The sequence below is a fragment of the Bos javanicus genome, chromosome 6 (assembly GCF_032452875.1).
Source record: "Bos javanicus breed banteng chromosome 6, ARS-OSU_banteng_1.0, whole genome shotgun sequence".
Taxonomy (NCBI): domain Eukaryota; kingdom Metazoa; phylum Chordata; class Mammalia; order Artiodactyla; family Bovidae; genus Bos; species Bos javanicus.
In genome coordinates, this window is record NC_083873.1 from 45097613 (window position 1) to 45116975 (window position 19363).

The window sequence follows — 19363 nt, forward strand, 5'->3', positions numbered from 1 at the left end:
TTGGCCACCTCATGCGAGGAGTTGACTCATTGGAAAAGACTCTGATGCTGGGAGGGATTGGGGGCAGGAGGAGAAGGGGACGACAGAGGATGAGATGGCTGGATGGCATCACTGACTCGAAGGACATGAGTCTGAGTGAACTCCAGGAGTTGGTGATGGACAGGGAGGCCTGGTGTGCTGCGATTCATTGGGTCACAAAGAGTCAGATGTGACTCAGCGACTGAACTGAACTGATACAGTTATAAAAAATTTAAATATTTCGTAAAAATTATATTAAACTGCACAAACTGGCAGTACCAGTGTATTTTCATCAAGTACCTATATTTGTAACCACTATCACAGTTTTGTACACCATGAACCCATTGCCATTCCCAACCAGGATTTTGAAAAAGAAAATCTGGCAATTCTTTGCTTAACTCTCTTCTGAGATGGCCTCTGAGGAACTGGGCTTCTGTCCTTCATCTCATTCTGGAGAATGGGGCTAGCCAGCCCTTTTCCTCTTTTCTTGCTGAGGTGTTATTCTTTCCTTTGAGAGCTCTTCTTCTCATTTGGCAAGTGTTATTGTTGCATGGCCCTTGACTGACATCTGGGATTCTCACTGACAACCTGGTTTCCCACCATTCCTGATAAGAGTGACTCACTGTGCCTGAAATGTTTTTGCAAACATTATGGTTTACGCTGAACACATGCATTGTTTCTAGGGATCTGGAATTTTGATTGATGCTAGGCAGAGGATGCCTGCATGACCAGCCCCAATAAAAACCTCCAACACTGAGTCTCTGAGCTTTGCTGGTAGACAGCATTTCACACTTGTTGTCATAACTTGTAGTCTAGGGAGGTAAGAGTGTCCTGTGTGCCTCCACTGGGAGATGGCTCTTGGAAGTGAGTGCCTGGTTTCCTCTCAACTTCATCTCAGGTGCCTTTTCCCTTTGCTAATTCTGCTTTGTATCTTTTCACTATAATAAGTCATAGATATAAATATGACCACACGCTGAGTCCTGTGAGTCCTCCCACTGAATCATCAAACCTGGGATGCTCTTGGGGACCTCTCAACACAGGCTTTCTTGGTGATATTTGGGAAGCAAATATCAATATTATCAAAGAAAAGTTGAGGATTAATGGCTTTCATTACAGAATTTATTTACAGACTCCTTTAAATATAATTTTACTGATTTGTTCATTTGTTCATGAATTTATAAAACCTTTGTCAAGCACACATTATGTTCTAGTCACTTTCCTAGGAACTGGAGGAAGTGAGAGAGAAATACAGAGAGAACATCACCTCCTTTACTGCAGGGGACTTGCACTTTCACAGCACCTTTGAATAGAGAAATGATGAAACTTTAGTGGGAGGGGTGCCACTGGAGGAAGTCAGAGCAAGGATTTAGGGAGAATATAGGATAGAGACATGATGATCCCTATTTAGGGAAGTGGGGTTTTAGAGGTGAGGTAGATGATGGCCACGTGGAGAAGATGGTAGAGATACCCTGTCAGCAAGATTAAAGACAGGGTCAGGGAAGCCCGGTGTGCTACAGTCCATGGGGTCACAAAGAGTCAGACACAACTGAGCGACTAAACTGAAGATTAAAGACACAGAGACATGAAATAACTGGTCCTAGAAATAGGAAATCATTCAGGATGGCTGCAGCTGGGGTTGATATGAAGGGTTAGAGCCCAGTTGGGGAGGAATTACATGCCATGGTAAATTTTTAGGTTTGCTTCTGTTTTCATTTTTAAGTGAGCAATGAGGATGGCATTAGAAGCTAGTGACTGTCTTTAAACAAATGAATGGATAAAGGAGATGTGAGATATATATATAATGGAGTATTCAGCAACAAAAAAGAATGAAGTAATGCCATTTGCAGCAACATGAATGGACCTAGAATTTATTATCTTAAGTGAAGTAAGTCAGAGAGGACAAATATCATATGATATCACTTATATATGGCATCTAAAAAAATGATGAAAATGAACTTATTTAAAAAACAGACTCACAGATACAGAAAACAAACTTATGGTTACCAAAGGGGGAAGGGATAGAAGGGATAAATTAGGAGTTTGGGATTAACATATACACACCACTACATTTAAATAGATTATCAACAGGACCTACTGTATAGCACAAGGAATGATATTCAATATCTTATAATAACCTATAATGAAAAAGAATCTGAAAAAGAATATATATATATATATATGTATTGTATACTGAATAGGGTTTCCCTGGTGGCTTAGTGTAGAAAATCTGCCTGCCAATGCAGGAGATGCAGGTTCGATCCCTGGGTCGGGAAGTTCCCTTGGAGGAGAAAATGACAACCCACTCCAGTATTCTTGCTTGGGAAATCCCATGGACACAGGAGCCTGGAGAGCTACAGTCCAGGGGGTCACAGAGTCAGACACAACTGAATGACTAAACAGCAATAACAATATAAATGAATCACTTTGCTATACATCTGAAACTAACACAACATTGTAAATCAACTATACTTCATTAAAAGAAAAAAAAGATCTCCTGAAGAAAAAAAGAAGTTAGTGACAACGATCAGAACCGTGATTTAGAAAGAAACTTTTGGTTTCCTAAGCCAAGAGAGGCTGTAGAATGGAATGACTGAAAGGGTGGAGCCAGACCATTAACTCTTCCACTTACATCTGGGTGACCTGGGACAAATCACTTTCACCTGTATATGCCTTAGTTTCCCCGTGTGTAAAGGGGATAATAAGAACCCTGCCACAATGGGTTGTTGTGAGGGTATATATGCTAATTAACTCAAAGCACGTGGAATAGCATCTGGCTCTCAATAAACTGTAGCTTTCATTATCACTGCATTAAAGCAGCATTTGTTTCAGAAGCATTTTATCTGCATGTAAGTTTTTGGGAACAGATTCTGCTTAAAGCAGGATCCAATATTAGTATGAGATAAATTTGGGAAATGACAGAAAACTGGGATTATGTTTTTCTTTCATATGTCTGTATTCAAATCACAACATATACATATAAATATTGAAGTGGAGCCGAATACAAAGATTGGAGGGCTCATCTAGAGGATCTTTGTGTTTCTTCAAGGCAATAATAGATTCCCCATGAAGTAAAAGTCCACTGCAGCTAGCTGAACAAAGCCAATATAGATGATCAAGCAGCTATTATCAGATTTACTCAAAGGCTAGTAGTGTTCTGTTTTCTGGGGTTACACATGGCATGTCAATTGAATCATAACCTTAAAATCAACCTAGTCTAATTAATACATTCACCTAGAACCAGTAGTCTGTTTTTTTTCCCTTATTGCTGTAAAAACCTTCTAGGTGCACTAAAATCATTGTAATGTAACTTTTTAATTAAAAAACACACAAAAATTAGAACAGAGCCAGAAAATACACAGAAGAAGCTCCAGAATTTTCATATAGACAGGATTTAGAAGTAACTATTTGGAGCACTCATCTCAGATAGCCTAATAGCTATCATATCATTGTCCATTCTGTCTTTGAGTGTTTGACTATTGTATTATTTTCTTGTTACTGTTGGCATTTCTTGGATTCTTTGGCTTGTGGCCACATCTGTGTCTCATCTTCACATTTGCCTCTATGTGTGTCTTTTCCTCTTTTGTCTTAAACTTCCCTCTGCCTTTCTTTTATAAGGACATTTGTCATTAGATTTAGTGTCATCTGGGATGATACAATCCCCCAGTCCTTAACTTAGTTACATCTTCAAAAACTTTTTTTCCAAATAATATTTACAGGTTCCAGGGATTTGACATGGAAATATCCTTTGGGGAAAATCACCAACCAAACCATTACAACCACCTTTTATGCAGTAGCACCACTTGTTTATACTACTGTCGTTCTGTACTCTTCAGCCTGCATTATTCTTTTTCATAACATTTGTCATCATTTCACATTGTAACTTTCTATTGGCTACTTTTTATTATTTGTCTCCCTCATGAGAATGGAAGCCTCATGAGAGCAGAGGTGTGTTCTCTTTTCTTTCCCCAGCACTAGAATAGCACGTGATACAATTTATTTGTTAAGGGAATGGAGGAATAGAAACTTTCTTCAGTCTGTGTTTGCTTAGTAAGGATAGTTTTCTACTTAGGGGTGAAAATAAAGATCATTTGGGGCACCTGGGAGAGAGGAGGGTTGTTGATGGAGCCCAACCAATACCACTAGCAAAAAACAACAGCTAGATTGCTGAAAAACATGATCAGAAATTTCAGGTGGGATTTTACTCCAGCCAAGTCTCTTCCCTACCCCTGTATTCTTTTTCTTAGCCCTCTTTCCTGATTGGTCTTCCTCATATACTCTCATAGCAGCCTGTACTTCCTCCACAAAGCTCTTAGGATACTGTATTGCAACTGCCTATTTGTCTGTAAGTTCCATTTCATCATAATTTCCATTAAGGCAGAAACCTTCAGATCTTTGCTGAGTTCTGTGACTTGTTCTAGCAAATTACAGAACCTAAGGAGGTGATGGGCCCCCCAAATATACAGCCAGTTGGTTATAACTGGAGGTGGCCTGAGGACCCCTGAAGGGTAGCTGACATCTGAAGTAAGGATGGTCTCATGGAGGACTGACCCTTTAACTTATAAGATCTGTGCTAACTCTGTGTGGTTAGTGGTAAACTGAATTCCAGTTGGTGCTGGAAAAATGTATCCGGAATCTTTCAGTGGCTCCTTGTGCTGGGGTATAAAAAACCTGAGGCTCACAACAAAGATTGGATTTTGAAATACAGATGTTGGTAAAGCCTTGATTAATGAATGCCCCATGAAGTAGCAACTGTGCTTCATGTCTTCTCTTATTAAGGGAGCATTAAAGGTGATGGTGACATTGGACATGGTACATTTAGTCCTGTGTTAGGATGTTCTGAATACATGGGTATTGTACAGTTAGATTGCAAGAATGATGCCAAGTTTCATTTAAAGATCTTTCATCTTCAAAACACCAATACAGTATATTAACGCATATATATGGAATTTAGAAAGATGGTAATGATGACCCTCTATGTGAGATAGCAAAAGAGACACAGATATAAAGAACAGACTTTTGGATTCTGTGGGAGAAAGCAAGGGTGGGATGATTTGAGAGAATAGCATTGAAACATGTATATTATCATATGTCAATATCATATGTGAAATAGATCGCCAGTCCAGATTCAATGCATGAGACAGGATGCTCAGGGCTGGTACACTGGGGTGACCCTGAGGGATGGCTTGGGGAGGGAAGTGGGAGGGAGGGTCAGGATGGGGAACATATGTACACCCATGGCTGATTCATGTGAATGCATGGCAAAAACCACCACAGTATTGTAAAGTAATTAGCCTCCAATTAAAATTTAAAAATAAATAAAGATCTTGCATCTTCTAAACCGTAACTACTATCAAAGAATGGACTCCTAAGGAAATGTTTTGTGGGAACAAAGTTAAGAAATATCTGTGAGAAATACTAGAGGCAGCAGAGCCTCAGAATTTTAAAACTGAGATGCTGATAAAACAGGGATATACTTTACCATGTTTGTGTGCTTGTGCTAAGTTGCTTCAGTCATGTTTGACTCTTTGCAATCCTATGGGCTGTAGCCTGCCAGGGTCCTCTGTTCATGGGATTCTCCTGCAAGAATACTGGAGTGGGTTGCCATGCCCTCCTCCAGGGTCTACCATATTTGTTGTTGTTGTGAAAGTCACTCAGTCGTGTCTGACTCTCTTCAACCCCAAGGACTATACAGTCCATGGAATTCTCCAGAGCAGAATACTAGAGTGGGTAGCCTTTCCCTTCCCAGGGGATCTTCCCAACCCAGGGATCAAACCCAGGGCTCCCGCATTGCAGGCAGATGCTTTACCAGCTGAGCCACAAGGGAAGACCAAGAATACTGGAGTGGGTAGCCTGTCCCTTCTCTAGTGGATCTTCCCCAACCAGGAATCGAACCAGGGTATCCTGCATTGCAGGCAGATTCTTTACCAACTGAGCTATCATGAATTGAAAAAATACTTGCTCTGGGTGACTGATTTGATAGTGGATATTGGCTTTACCAATTAACTTTTAAGTTAGACTTTTTTTTTTTAACATACATTGAATGAACCAAATCTGTAGTCCTAAAGTTTTGGCAAAAATATACTTAAAACTCATGATAAGATAAAAGCATTTTAACAAGTAATATTTTATTGCCAAAATTTATAGATATGTTAATATTTTTATTTTCTCAACTCAGTTAAAAAAATAGCGTCTTGAAAGGGTTACAGAACAATTACTAATAACTGATAAGTCTTTTAAAAGCCTTTTTGGTATACTTGCCAGAAATTGAATAACCAAAAGAGTGAATTCAGTTCAGTTCAGTCGCTCAGTCGTGTCCAACTCTTTGCGTGAAAGAAAGTGAATAACTCAAACAAAAGAGGACCTAAATGAATTGCCTGATGATAGATAATAAAAAATTATTTTTGATGATAGAGCGCTATATGACTTTTAGCATATATCTTGAAAGATCAAAAATTTGAGTGACATTGCTATTTCAAAGCATTCACCATAATCATCTATTTATTTGAACATATTTTCTCAGTGTTCATATCTACAAATAGAATTGATGCTGAATCCTGTCTTATCTAGCAGTAACTAGTATTCCTCTACTAACGTGTGCATGTGAGTTCAGTCACTTCAGTTGTGTCTGACTCTTTGTGACCCCGTGGACTATAGCCTGCCAGGCTCCTTTGTCCATGGGATTATCTCGGTGGCAAGAATACTGGAGTGTGTTGCCATTTCCTCCTCTAGAGGATCTTTGCAACCCGGGGATTGAACGTGGGTCTCCTGAATTGTAGGCAGATTCTTTACCATCCGAGCCACCAGGAAAGCCCACTAACGTGAACTACAGACCAAAAAAAATAAATAGCACCAGCACCATTCACCTCACTAAAAGATACATTTCTGTAAAAATATGCCATAGGAAGTTATATCAGAGTAAGCCTTTTATAGATAAAGTCATAAACTTTGGATAAAATATAAAAGCAATTATTTGAAGATGCTGAAAAGTAACCCAAAGCAGGCAGGTGGAATTTTAAGGGATGGCTACTGTTCAAAGAATTGAAATATAATGAGTGTGATTTTATGCTCATACATCTTTTTTATCTGAGGGCATTGCTCAGTCTGCATTGTGAAAAGCAGCTGAACTCAGAAAACTACAATATTAATGGCTTAAGGAATTAGAGAATGGAGCCTGGGGCTTCCAGAGCAACTGGAAATTGAAGATGAAATTCCTGAAAAGGAAAGAGTAGTAGAGGAAAAGAACTCCAAAGCTGACACATATACTCAGCCAAAATCCTTGGTTGACTCCTAAACTCTATGTACATAGGGTAAAAAATTAACTGCCTACTAGAATACATCAACATTTATCAGAGGAAGGATAGCAGCATCTAGAGGCTCTACAATATGCATATATATACATCTATAATATCTAGTACACAATAAAAAAATTAGCAAATATATAAGAAACAGGAAAGTTTGACTCATAGTTTAGAGAGAAGGTAATCAATAGAAACTGACTCCAAGATGACTCAGATGTAAGAATTAGCAAAGACTTTTTAAAAATTATAGTTGATTTACAAAGTTGTGTTATTTAGGTTCACAGCAAAGTGATTACATACATAAATATATATATATATATCCTTTTCAGATTATTTTCCATTATAGATTCTTATAAGATATTGAATGTAACTCCCTGTCTTATACAGTAAGTCCTTATTACTTATTTTCTATTTAGTAGTTGTATATGTTAAACTCCCAATTTATCCCTCCCTCACATTTTCCCTTTGGCAACCATAAGCTTGTTTTCTATTTCTGTTCAGTTCGGTTCAGTCACTCAGTCGTGTCCGACTCTTTGTGACCCCATGAATTGCAGCACGCCAGGCCTCCCTGTCCATCACCAACTCCCGGAGTTCACTCAAACTCACGTCCATCGAGTCGGTGATGCCATCCAACCATCTCATCCTCTGTCGTCCCCTTCTCCTCCTGCCCCCAATCCCTCCCAGCATCAGAGTCTTTTCCAATGAGTCAACTCTTCCCATGAGGTGGCCAAAGTACTAGAGTTTCAGCTTTAGCATCATTCCTTCCAAAGAACACCCAGGACCAATCTCCATTAGAATGGACTGGTTGGATCTCCTTGCAGTCCAAGGGACTCTCAAGAGTCTTCTCCAACACTACAGTTCAAAAGCATCAATTCTTTGGTGCTCAGCTTTCTTCACAGTCCAACTCTCACATCTGGTTTTATTCAGTTCAGTTCAGTTGCTCAGTTGTGTCCGACTCTTTGCGACCCCATGAATCGCAGTACGCCAGGCCTCCCTGTCCATCACCAACTCCCAGAGTTCACTCAGACTCATGTCCATTGAGTCAGTGATGCCATCCAGCCATCTCATCCTCTGTCATCTATTTCTATTTAATAAATAAGTTATTTGTATTATTTTTTTGATTCCACATATAAATGATATCATATGATAGTTCTCTTTCTCTGTCTGACTTACTCCACCTAGGATGATAAATTCTAGGTCCATCTGTGGTGCTGTAAATGGCATTATTTCATTCTTTTTTATGGCTGAATAATACTCCACTCTGTGTGTGTGTGTATATCTGTGTGTGTGTGTGTGTGTGTGTGTGTGTCTTCTTTAACCATTTCATCTGTCAGTGGACATTTAGGTTGCTTTCATGTTTTGGCTATTGTAAATAGTGCTGCCATGAACTTTGGGGTCCATGTATCTTTTTGAATTAGAGTGTTCTGTGGATACATGCCCTCTGTGGATACATGCCCAAGAGTGGGATTGCTAGATCATACTGAAACTCTATTTTTAGTTTCTTAAGGAATCTCTATATCGTTCTCCATGATGGCTAGCAAAGAGTTTTAAACAGTTATTATACATTAGGTGGGAGAAGAAGGGGACAACAGAGGGAAAGATGGTTGGATGGCATCACCGACTCAATGGACATGAGTTTGAACAAGCTCCAGGAGTTGGTGATGGACAGGGAAGCCTGGTGTGCTTCAGCCATGGGATTGCAAAGAGTCAGAGACGACTGAGCAACTGAACTGAACTGATACACTGTACAAGGACATGAAAAAGTATATGGTCATAATAATGAGTTAGCAGAAAAACTCAGCAGAGATACAGAAACTCTAAAAAGAGAAGGGAGGAATGGAAATTCTAGAACTGAAAAGTAAAAATTTTGAAATAAAAAATTCACTGGGTGGGTCCAGCAGCTAATTAGAAATGGCTGAAGGATTGGCAAACTTAAAAACAGATTAAGAGAAATTATTCCAGCTGAAAAACAGAGATAAAAACTATTGGAGAAAATGGACAGAGCTATACTAATCTTTAAGACGATACTGAAGAGCTTAAAGTACCTGTAATAAGAATCACAGAAAGGGAAGAGAGTGGAGTAGAAAATTTTTTGAAAAAATAATGGCTGAGATTTCCCCAAATTTGGTAGACTTACAAATCTGGTAAACTTACAAATTAAGAAACCGAACAAAACCCAAACAAGGTACATATATTAAAAAAAGAAAAAGGAAGAAAATTATTAAAAAGTCAATGAACTAGAGAACAGATAATCAATGGACCCATAGATGGCTTTTTGAAAAAAACTAAAAATTTATATAAACTTCTAGCTAGATTAACCAGTGTTTAAAAAGAGAAAAATGCAAACTACAATATCAGGAATGTTTGGAAAAAATGACGAGGCCCTGGCTCTCCGGGACTTCTAGTGGGGGAAACATGTTAGTCATACAAAGAAATACACAGGTATACATTGTGGGAAACATGAGAGAATTCTGCAGGGGAGGGAGATGCCGATTTGGGTTAGAGAGGGGCACCTCTGCAAAGGTAGATTAACATCCACCCCCGCGCTCCACAAGCAGTAACTTTAGCCCCGCCGGGCGTCTTCCCCAGTTTAGGGAGACAGGTGGCGGCCGGGCCCCGCATAAAGCCCCCGCACTTCCGCGCAGGCGCGGGGGAGGCGCGAGGTGGGGCTCGGCGGGCGGGGCAACTGCCTGGCGGGCACAGAGCTGGACAGTGCACTGGCTAGGTTTCTTCGGTCTGACCCAGAGGCTCCGGTGCCCCGCGATGCCCAGACCAGACCCGAACGCCTCGCCTCTCTGAGTCGGTCTCAGCGCGGAAGGCACAGAGGGAAGCCATGGCGGAGGCCTCCGAGCCCGGGAGGCCAGAGTCCGCCGGCAGCGGGAGCCTGGAGGAGGACGAAGAGGACGAGGAGCGGGAGCCGCTGCTGCCGCGGATCGCCTGGGCCCAGCGGCGGAAGGTCGCTCCGGGGGGCGCTGTGAGGCTGGAGACTGCTGCCGGGGAGGAAGGTGCGGCCTCCCCTAGCCAGGCCAGCGACCGGGAACTGCCGCTTCTGCCCCGGGATGCGTCTTTCTCCTCCTCCCCTGGCTTGGGGCGCCAGCGGAGCTCGCCCACCAATCTGGACCGGAACCGCCCCGTGGGTTCAGGTGCGACCCGGCTCTTCCCTACTCCCGCGCCCTGCCAAAGTGCCCCTCTCCGCCGCGCTCAGCATTCAAGCCCCTCCTCGGGTCCCTGCCCCCGGCTTCTTTCTCGGTCGCCCGCTAGCCCTTGCCTAGTAGGAAAAACTGTTCTCCAGGGATCTCGTCCTGAGCACCGGCCGAGGGTTCAGCTGTGTCACCTCGCCTTTTTCTCCCCCATCCCCGGTCCCCCGTTTACTCGCACCTTCTCCAGGGGCTATATAGGCTGCTTCTCCTGACACCCGAGGTGGTCATTAAACTCCGATCCTTGGGGCCGCCCCTAAGACTAATCCTAAACTTTTGGAATCAGGAAGTCTTAACACTGTAAAATGACCTAAGTTGTTTGCTCAAGTTTGGCTTTAAAGTTTTGGCTTAAGAACCCTGAACTACCAAGAAAGTTCATGAATTTGCAAGGTGGATGACAGTCAAGAGATAGCAAGAATATCCGGTTGCCACTGGGACACGTTTCAAAAACTTTTAAAATATTGTTATTGTGACATTAGCCAGAGGGGGCAGAAGCAGTTGAACTTCTGTACCTGCTTTCTCTCTTGCAAAGTTTTCTTTCTCGAGACTTTCTTATTTTTATACAGAAAAAGGAAAAACCGTTTCACTATTAAGCAGACTGACAGCCTCAGATGAAAGAGAGGGTAATTGAAATGTTGAAAGGTAGTAAAATTTAGGCACGAAGCTGCAGGCATGGGTATTTGTTGGTAAATGGAACTTTTTGGCATAGATGGGTTGAATTAGACTAATTTAAAAAATAGAATAGACTTGTAAGCGTCCTAGGTAGCGCTGGGACAGGCTTGTTTTGTAAAATGAGCCTGATAACACTTGATCGGTGGTGGTAAGGATGGTTTAAATGAGGTAATGTTTGCATTCTGCCTGGAATATTGCTCTGCACATGACAGCTTAAAGAAAAGACACAGAAAATGTAGTTTGCATTATGTTGCTGAAGTTTTTGTGGAGTAGGTAGATTTTACATATTCTGCTACTGGTACATTAATGGGGCTTCTGCACTTGATAGAGTAGGTTACTCTAGTTGTAATTATGGTCAAATGGTAGAGTAAATGAATCAAAGAGGCCCGAGGGAAGCAGACTTTAATGAAGAAAGCTTTAACAGACTGGTCTGACTTACAGGTCAGCTAGCTACCATTATAATGTTAACTTTTGGATGCATCGACAGTACAACATTTAACAGAACAATCAAACATGGATTTGGAACCAGATCACAAATGGATCCACATTCACCCAGCTACATTGATCATAATGCTATATATTACCTAGAAACCTGTCTGTGAAGTCACTGAGATTTGTGTGGCAAACTTGCCATTTTCTACCCCAAGTTACTGTGTAGCTAGATTTTAAAAGATACTAAAACCTTGAAAATGTGTTTATTCTATGAAGGTAAGGTTTTGCAAACAAGTGATATTAAAGCTGCTGCTGCTGTTAAGTCGCTTCAGTCATGTCCGACTCTGTATGACCCCATAGGCAGCAGCCTATCAGGCTCCCCTGTCCCTGGGATTCTCCAAGCAAGAACACTGGAGTGGGTTGCCATTTCCTTCTCCAAGGCATGAAAGTGAAAAGTAAAAGTGAAGTCGCTCAGTCATGTCCGACTCTTAGCGACCTCATGGACAGCAGCCTACCAGGCTCCTCTGTCCATGGAATTTTCCAGGCAAGAATGGGGTGCCATTGCCTTCTCCTGATATTAAAGCTAGAAAAAGTAAAAGCGAGGATAGAGTATAATATTGGAATACAAATGGAAAGAGAATTTTAACCTTTTTAAATGGCAATAACATTTATATCTCAATTGATGTTTTTCTGAGATCTTCAAGGCTTCCCTGGTGGCTCAGATGGTGAAGAATCTGCCTGCAATGCAGGAGACCTGGTTTCGATCCCTGGGTCAGGAATATCCCCTGGAAAAGGGAATGGCTACCCACTCCAGTATTCTTGCCTGGAGAATTCCATGGACAGAGGAGCTTGGGGACTACAGTCCATGGGGTTGCAAAGAGTTGGACACGACTGAGCAGCTATCACTTTTTTTTTAATATTTCATTAATTCTTAGAATAGCACAGCAAGTTAGCTGGGTTAAGTCATCCTGGGTATGACTTATGATGGGAAATGAATGAAAACTTCGATGACTAGTAGTTGATAGAACTTCAGCTGTAACCCAAAGTCAAGGTCCAGAAAGTGGAAAAGCCAGACTGAACCTAGTTCTTTGCTGTAGATCCCCAACTGTTATAAAATAATTGTTACCTTTATTTACTTATTACCAAGGTCTTATTTTTAATGGATTTTAAAATAGTTTTGAACTACAAAAGCTATTTTTAAAATTTCAAACCATTCTCCTAAAAAGTTTGATTAATTTAACTGATAAGTCATTATTTTTTGAATTCATTCATTTCCTTTGTTCTTTACCATCCAATTTCCATGAAGCCACCTCTCTAGTTCCAAGATATTCTTGTCTTTAGATTGATATTAGCATCATTTATCAAGCTTAACTATTCTGTGTATGTAAATAGGAGCTTTATGTACTTTAACCAGTGGAAGACTGGCCTAGCTCTGTTATCTTTACTTGAACAAGGCGTGTGGCAAAGTCTAGAACCAGCGTAAACATCGGGTTGTTGGAGCAGTGTCAAAGTAGAAGAATTAGTGGTATTCCTTTGCTAGTTGTCATTTTAATCAATGAGTTAAAGAGTAGTAAAGATAATAATAGTTAATACCCACAAAACAATACGTGCAGGGCAAGTGCATGTGTTTCATATCATTTATAACCAACCCTATGATATTAGCACTTTTTAAAAATTCTCATTTTAAAGAAGCACAGAGGTGAATCGAAGGTTCCAGTTGATATAAACCAGAAGCACTTAGCAGTTTTTGTTGGAGAGCCTAGTGATTAGAGAATGGTGTTAGAATTTACAAGCTACCAAAGTAAAAGAAAGTGTGTGTTTATAAGCCATTTAATGATTCATGGTGGCTTATAAATGTATGAACATAATAAAGTCATTTAAAAGTAGGGAAAATTATGAGAATGGGAAGTAAGAGTAATGAAATAAGATGGAGGCCAGAACAAGACTACACAAAATTAACATCACTTGATGCAGGCAGTGCATGAATTTGATTTTTAAGATTACTGACCTGGCAGCCTGAGAGAAACACAATCACTGTGCCCATAAAGTTAAAACAGACTAGTTATTTGAAACAAGACAAAACTGGCAAAGGATAAACTGTTAGGTATTCTCTTGGAGAAGAGACTATATGCTGAGTAATACCTTGGTAATAAAAGTGATGACTTTCATAAGAGTGTCTCATACAACTTCCCTGAAGTTCATTTCAGTGGAAGTAATTCTAGTGGGTGATGTTATCGGTATTGCTGGATCTAGATTCCAGATGCTGATAGTCTGGCTTAATTTAGAGGAAGGTATTAGAAGAATAGATAATCTCAGGGGTCTTGACAATCTTCCAAAACTGAGCTTTTGAAAAGTAGTGAGCATCAGTGTGTTGGAGAGTTTTCCTCAAACCACTAATTAGAATGCACTTGTTGCAGAGATCCAGCATTCAGTCAGCAAATGTTTCAGTGCCTTCGGGCGCCAGTGGAAATCCAGCCCTTAGGGAAACAGTGGTGACCAGATACCAAATGGATGTCCAGTCACCAGCCCTGTCCTCGTGGAACCTTATAACTTAATGGAGGAAACAGTCAATTAAAACGGACAGTTCTAACAGGATATATGTGCTTCATGGGGAAAGCTGACAGTTCCTTGGAGCCCTGCCCTGGGTATAGGGGCCAGGGAAGACTTCGCAGAGGAAATAGCGTCCAGTTTGAGACTTGAATAACACTGGCACCCCCGAGGTTTCCAGTTTAGTTTGGATCATCAAACTTGTGAACCAGCTACTTTACATTTTAGAAGATATTCTGGCCAGTGGGTAAGATATATTCCCAGCCCTTAGGTGAGGAAGAGTTCATCTTGATTTACTTATTTAAAATGAGAACTTGATAAGTTGCTATGCATACCTATATAAAAGTAATTGTTAACAGGTTATGCAATGGGTTCTCTTAATCCATTTTCATTTCTACTTACCAAAGGATCACTTGTAGCCCTTAAGTGTGGTTAAGGGTTTGTTGATAAATACTTCTCACATTATTGAAGGTCTGCCGTGTGTCAGGCACAGGTTTAAGCACTTGGTGTATATCACAGAACAGAACAAAGATTTCTGCCCTCCTGGGACCAAGATCATTTTGTTACAGCATTACAAGTAGTCAGATGGAGCTGAAGGATGGATAAAAATTAGCCATAGGAAAGAAACTTGGCATGTACATCAAAACAGCATGTGTGAAAGTTCAGAGGGTGGGCTGGACGCCTTGTGAAAAGTGAGGAATTTGAATAGGACTGGAGCTTGTGAGTCCCAACGGGAGTATACAGAGGTAGCACTGACAGTCTCCTCAGAAAATCTGAATATTTTCTAGTACAGAGACAAATCAAAGTTTCACAGTTTATTCCTTAGAAGGAGTAAAAGTAATATTAACTGAACAAAATTTAAAGAAAATATAGCTATTTAAGCCCCTCAGCTATTAACAATCAAACCAAACAATGACAGCAAACCTTCAAACCAAATATCCATAGCACATATATCTTGAAGTGGTATAACTTAAGAGTGTATTCTCCAAGTTAAACTCATGGCTAAATATACATTTAAGTAACTGAAAGTTGTAGGATGTAATTGTGAATTATGAAACAGAAAAATCTACTGAAAAATAATTATTTTGATTTTTAGAAAAGTTGTTATGTAATCGTGTTCCTTTTTTTTCTTTTCCGGTAGTAATTAGACAGGACCAGTTGTCTTCCAAGTGCCTTTCTGGACTGTGATGGTATATCCAGACCATCTTCAAATAACGCCAGTTTTCATGTAGGGAGATAGTTTCGTTTATCCAAAAGAATTGCTCAGGGAAGGGACAAGCTAAAGAGAAAGGGATTGAAAACCTGCTGGCTGACTGTATAGGAATGGTTCAGGTTTGGATTGAAGCTGAATTATTAAGTGTCCGGAGTATGATCCTGGGCTCCATGAGAGTCACAAAGGCAGGTTCTTATGATGAACTCATAAAGCTTAACCCATAAAGCAACCTGAAACACGTAATGGTAATGTCAAAGTCTGCACATAGTTTCCAAAAGAACTGCTTTAGTATAGGATGGGAGAGACCAAAAGTGGCCCAAGAGTTTAGCCAGTTCAACGTGAATTAGTATGACAGGACTCCTAAACAACGATTGTAATACTAGAGTACTTCTTATTTTGGTATAGTGTCAAGACTGAGAGCTGTCTCTATTCTCCGCAATGGGTTGCTCGATTCTGGAGACCATATTTTTAAAAGGCACATTGGAAAACTGAAGCATGAAGTTGGAGGGCAACTCAGATGCTGAAAAACCTGAGAACACTTCCATGTGGAAGGAGGCAGAGAATAGAGGAATCTTAGGGGAGCATGAAATGGTCTGCAGCTATGTGAAGGCCTCTCCCTGGGAAGAGAGGAGTAAGTAGACTTTTGTTTTGCTCCAGGTGGCAAGTCTAGTACCTTGGGTGAAGCTACAAGGAGACCTGTTTCTGAAAAAGAAAAGTTTTATATTTAAAAAAAAAAAAACACAAAAAGTATCAACAACAAAAAAATGAGTATCTCTTTTTGGAAGTGTTTAAACATTGGCCCAGAGACCACCTGCTGGAGGTGTATTATAGAAAATATACCAGTACTGGGAGCAAAATTGAGATAAATAACTTTCCGACTTCTTTCTTGTTAAAAGCCTTGACCTAGAAGAAGTATCATTTGATTAATGTAGTAATTATTGGCATATTCTGCCATATAAGTAATACTTTATTCATTTAAGTGTTTATTAAGAACCCACTAAATGCTGATCCTTCTTCCAAGTGCTAGGACACACAGTGAATGAGAAAGACAAAGTTTCTCCCTTCATTCTTTTTTTTTAATATAAATTTATTTATTTTAATTGGAGGCTAAGTACAATATTGTATTCGTTTTGCCATACATTGACATGAATCTACCATGGGTCTACATGTGTTCCCCATCCTGAACCCCCTTCCCACTTCCCTCCCCATACCATCCCTCTGGGTCATCCCAGTGCACTAGCCCCGAGCATCCTGTATCATGCATCAAATCTGGACTGGTGATTTATTTCACATATGATAATTTACATGTTTCAATGCCATTCTCCCAAATCATCCCACCCTCTCCCTCTCCCACAGAGTCCAAAAGACTCTTCTATACATCTGTGTCTCTTTTGTGTCTCGCATACAGGGTTATTGTTACCATCTTTCTAAATTCCATATATATGCATTAGTATACTGTATTGATGTTTTTCTTACTGGCTTACTTTACTCTGTATAATAGGCTCCAGTTTCATCCACCTCATTAGAACTGATTCAAATGTATTCTTTTTAATGGCTGAGTAATAATCCATTGTGTATATGTACCACAGCTTTCTTATCCCTTCAAATGCTGATGGACGTCTAGGTTGCTTCCATGTCCTGGCTATTATAAACAGTGCTGCGATGAACCTTGGGGTACACGTGTCTCTTTCAATTCTGGTTTCCTCGGTGTGTATGCCCAGCTGTGGGATTGCTGGGTCATATGGCAGTTCTATTTCCAGATTTTTAAGGAATCGCCAGACTGTTCTCCATAGTGGCTGTACTAGTTTGCATTCCCACCAACAGTGTAAGAGGGTTCCCTTTTCTCCACACCCTCTCCAGTATTTATTGCTTGCAGACTTTTGGATCGCAGCCATTCTGACTGGCATGAAATGGTACCTCATTGTGGTTTTGATTTGTGTTTCTCTGATAATGAGTGATGTTGAGCATCTTCTCATGTGTTTGTTAGCCATCTGTATGTCTTCTCTGGAGAAATGTCTGTTTAGTTCTTTGGCCCATTTTTTGATTGGGTCATTTATTTTTCTGGAATTGAGCTGCAGGAGTTGCTTGTTTATTTTTGAGATTAATTCTTTGTCAGTTGCTTCATTTGCTATTATTTTCTCCCATTCTGAAGGCTGTCTTTTCACCTTGCTTATAGTTTCCTTTGTTGTGCAGAAGCTTTTAAGTTTAATTAGGTCCCATTTGTTTATTTTTGCTTTTACTTCCAATATTCTGGGAGGTGGGTCATAGAGGATCTTGCTGTGATTTATGTCAGAGTGTGTTTTGCCTATGTTCTCCTCTAGGAGTTTTATAGTTTCTGGCCTTACATTTAGATCTTTAATCCATTTTGAGTTTATTTTTGTGTATGGTGTTAGAAAGTGTTCTAGTTTCATTCTTTTGCAAATGATTGACAGGTTTTCCCAGCACCACTTGTTAAAGAGATTGTCTTTAATCCATTGTATATTCTTGCCTCCTTTGTCAAAGATAAGGTGTCCATAGGGCATGGATTTATCTCTGGGATTTCTATTTTGTTCCATTGATCTATATTTCTGTCTTTGTGCCAGTACCATACTGTCTTGATGACTGTGGGTTTGTAGGAGAGCCTGAAGTCAGGCAGGTTGATTCCTCCAGTTCCATTTTCTTTTCTCAAGATGCTTTGGCTATTTGACGTTTTTTGTATTTCCATACAAATTGTGAAATTATTTGTTCTAGCTCTGTGAAAAATATCATTGGTAGCTTGATAGGGATTGCATTGAATCTATAGATTGCTTTGGGTAGTCTACTCATTTTCACTATATTGATTCTTGTGACCCATGAACACAGTATATTTCTCCATATATTAGTGTCCTCTTTGATTTCTTTCACCAGTGTTTTATAGTTTTCTATATATAGGTCTTTAGTTTCTTTAGGTAGATATATTCCTAAGTATTTTATTCTTTTCGTTGCAGTGGTGAATGGAATTGTTTCCTTAATTTCTCTTTCTGTTTTTTCATTGTTACTGTATAGGAATGCAAGGGATTTCTGTGTGTTGATTTTATATCCTGCAACTTTACTATATTCACTGATTAGCTCTAGTAAATTTCTGGTGGCGTCTTTAGGGTTTTCTATGTAGAGGATCATGTCATCTGCAAACAGTGAGAGTTTTACTTCTTCTTTTCCAATTTGGATTCCTTTTATTTCTTTTTCTGCTCTGATTCCTGTGGCCAAAACTTCCAAAACTATGTTGAATAGTAGTGGTGAAAGTGGGCATCCTTGTCTTGCTCCTGACTTTAGGGGAAATGCTTTCAATTTTTCACCATTGAGGATAATGTTTGCTGTGGGTTTGTCATATATAGCTTTAATTATGTTGAGGTATGTTCCTTCTATTTCTGCTTTCTGAAGGGTTTTTTATCATAAATGGATGTTGAATTTTGTCAAAGGCTTTCTCTGCATCTATTGAGATAATCATATGGCTTTTATTTTTCAATTTGTTAATGTGGTGAATTACATTGATTGATTTGAAGATATTGAAGAATCCTTTCATTCCTGGGATAAAGCCCACTTGTTCATGATGTATGATCTTTTTAATGTGTTGTTGGATTCTGATTGCTAGAATTTTGTTAAGGATTTTTGCATCTATGTTCATCAGTGATATTGGCCTGTAGTTTTCTTTTTTTGTGGCATCTTTGTCAGGTTTTGGTATCATAGAATGAGTTTGGAAGTTTACCTCCCTCTGCAATTTTCTGGAAGAGTTTGAGTAGGATAGGTGTTAGCTCTTTTCTAAATTTTTGGTAGAATTCAGCTGTGAAGCTTTCTGGTCTTGGGCTTTTGTTTGCTGGAAGATTTCTGATTACAGTTTCAATTTCTGTGCATGTGATGGGTCTGTTAAGATTTTCTATTTCTTCCTGGTTCAGTTTTGGAAAGTTGTACTTTTCTAAGAATTTGTCCATTTCTTCCAAGTTGTCCATTTTATTGGCATATAATTGCTG

The 19363-nt window shown here is 39.8% G+C and overlaps 1 protein-coding gene across 3 annotated transcripts in view; it reads left to right on the forward strand.

Moving 5' to 3' along the window:
- Positions 1-19363, forward strand: part of PI4K2B (phosphatidylinositol 4-kinase type 2 beta) — a 103002-nt gene that overhangs the window by 56855 nt on the left and 26784 nt on the right. The window contains exon 1 of one of the 3 annotated variants that reach the window (XM_061419826.1): positions 9977-10459. The exons of 1 other annotated variant lie outside the window; for it this stretch is intronic. In XM_061419826.1, the coding sequence (XP_061275810.1) occupies positions 10150-10459 (310 nt within the window). In that variant the 5' untranslated portion in view covers positions 9977-10149. Of the gene's footprint in view, positions 1-9976; positions 10460-15587; positions 16009-19363 lie in introns of those variants that run through there. One more of the 3 variants, XM_061419827.1, reaches the window with a different exon arrangement.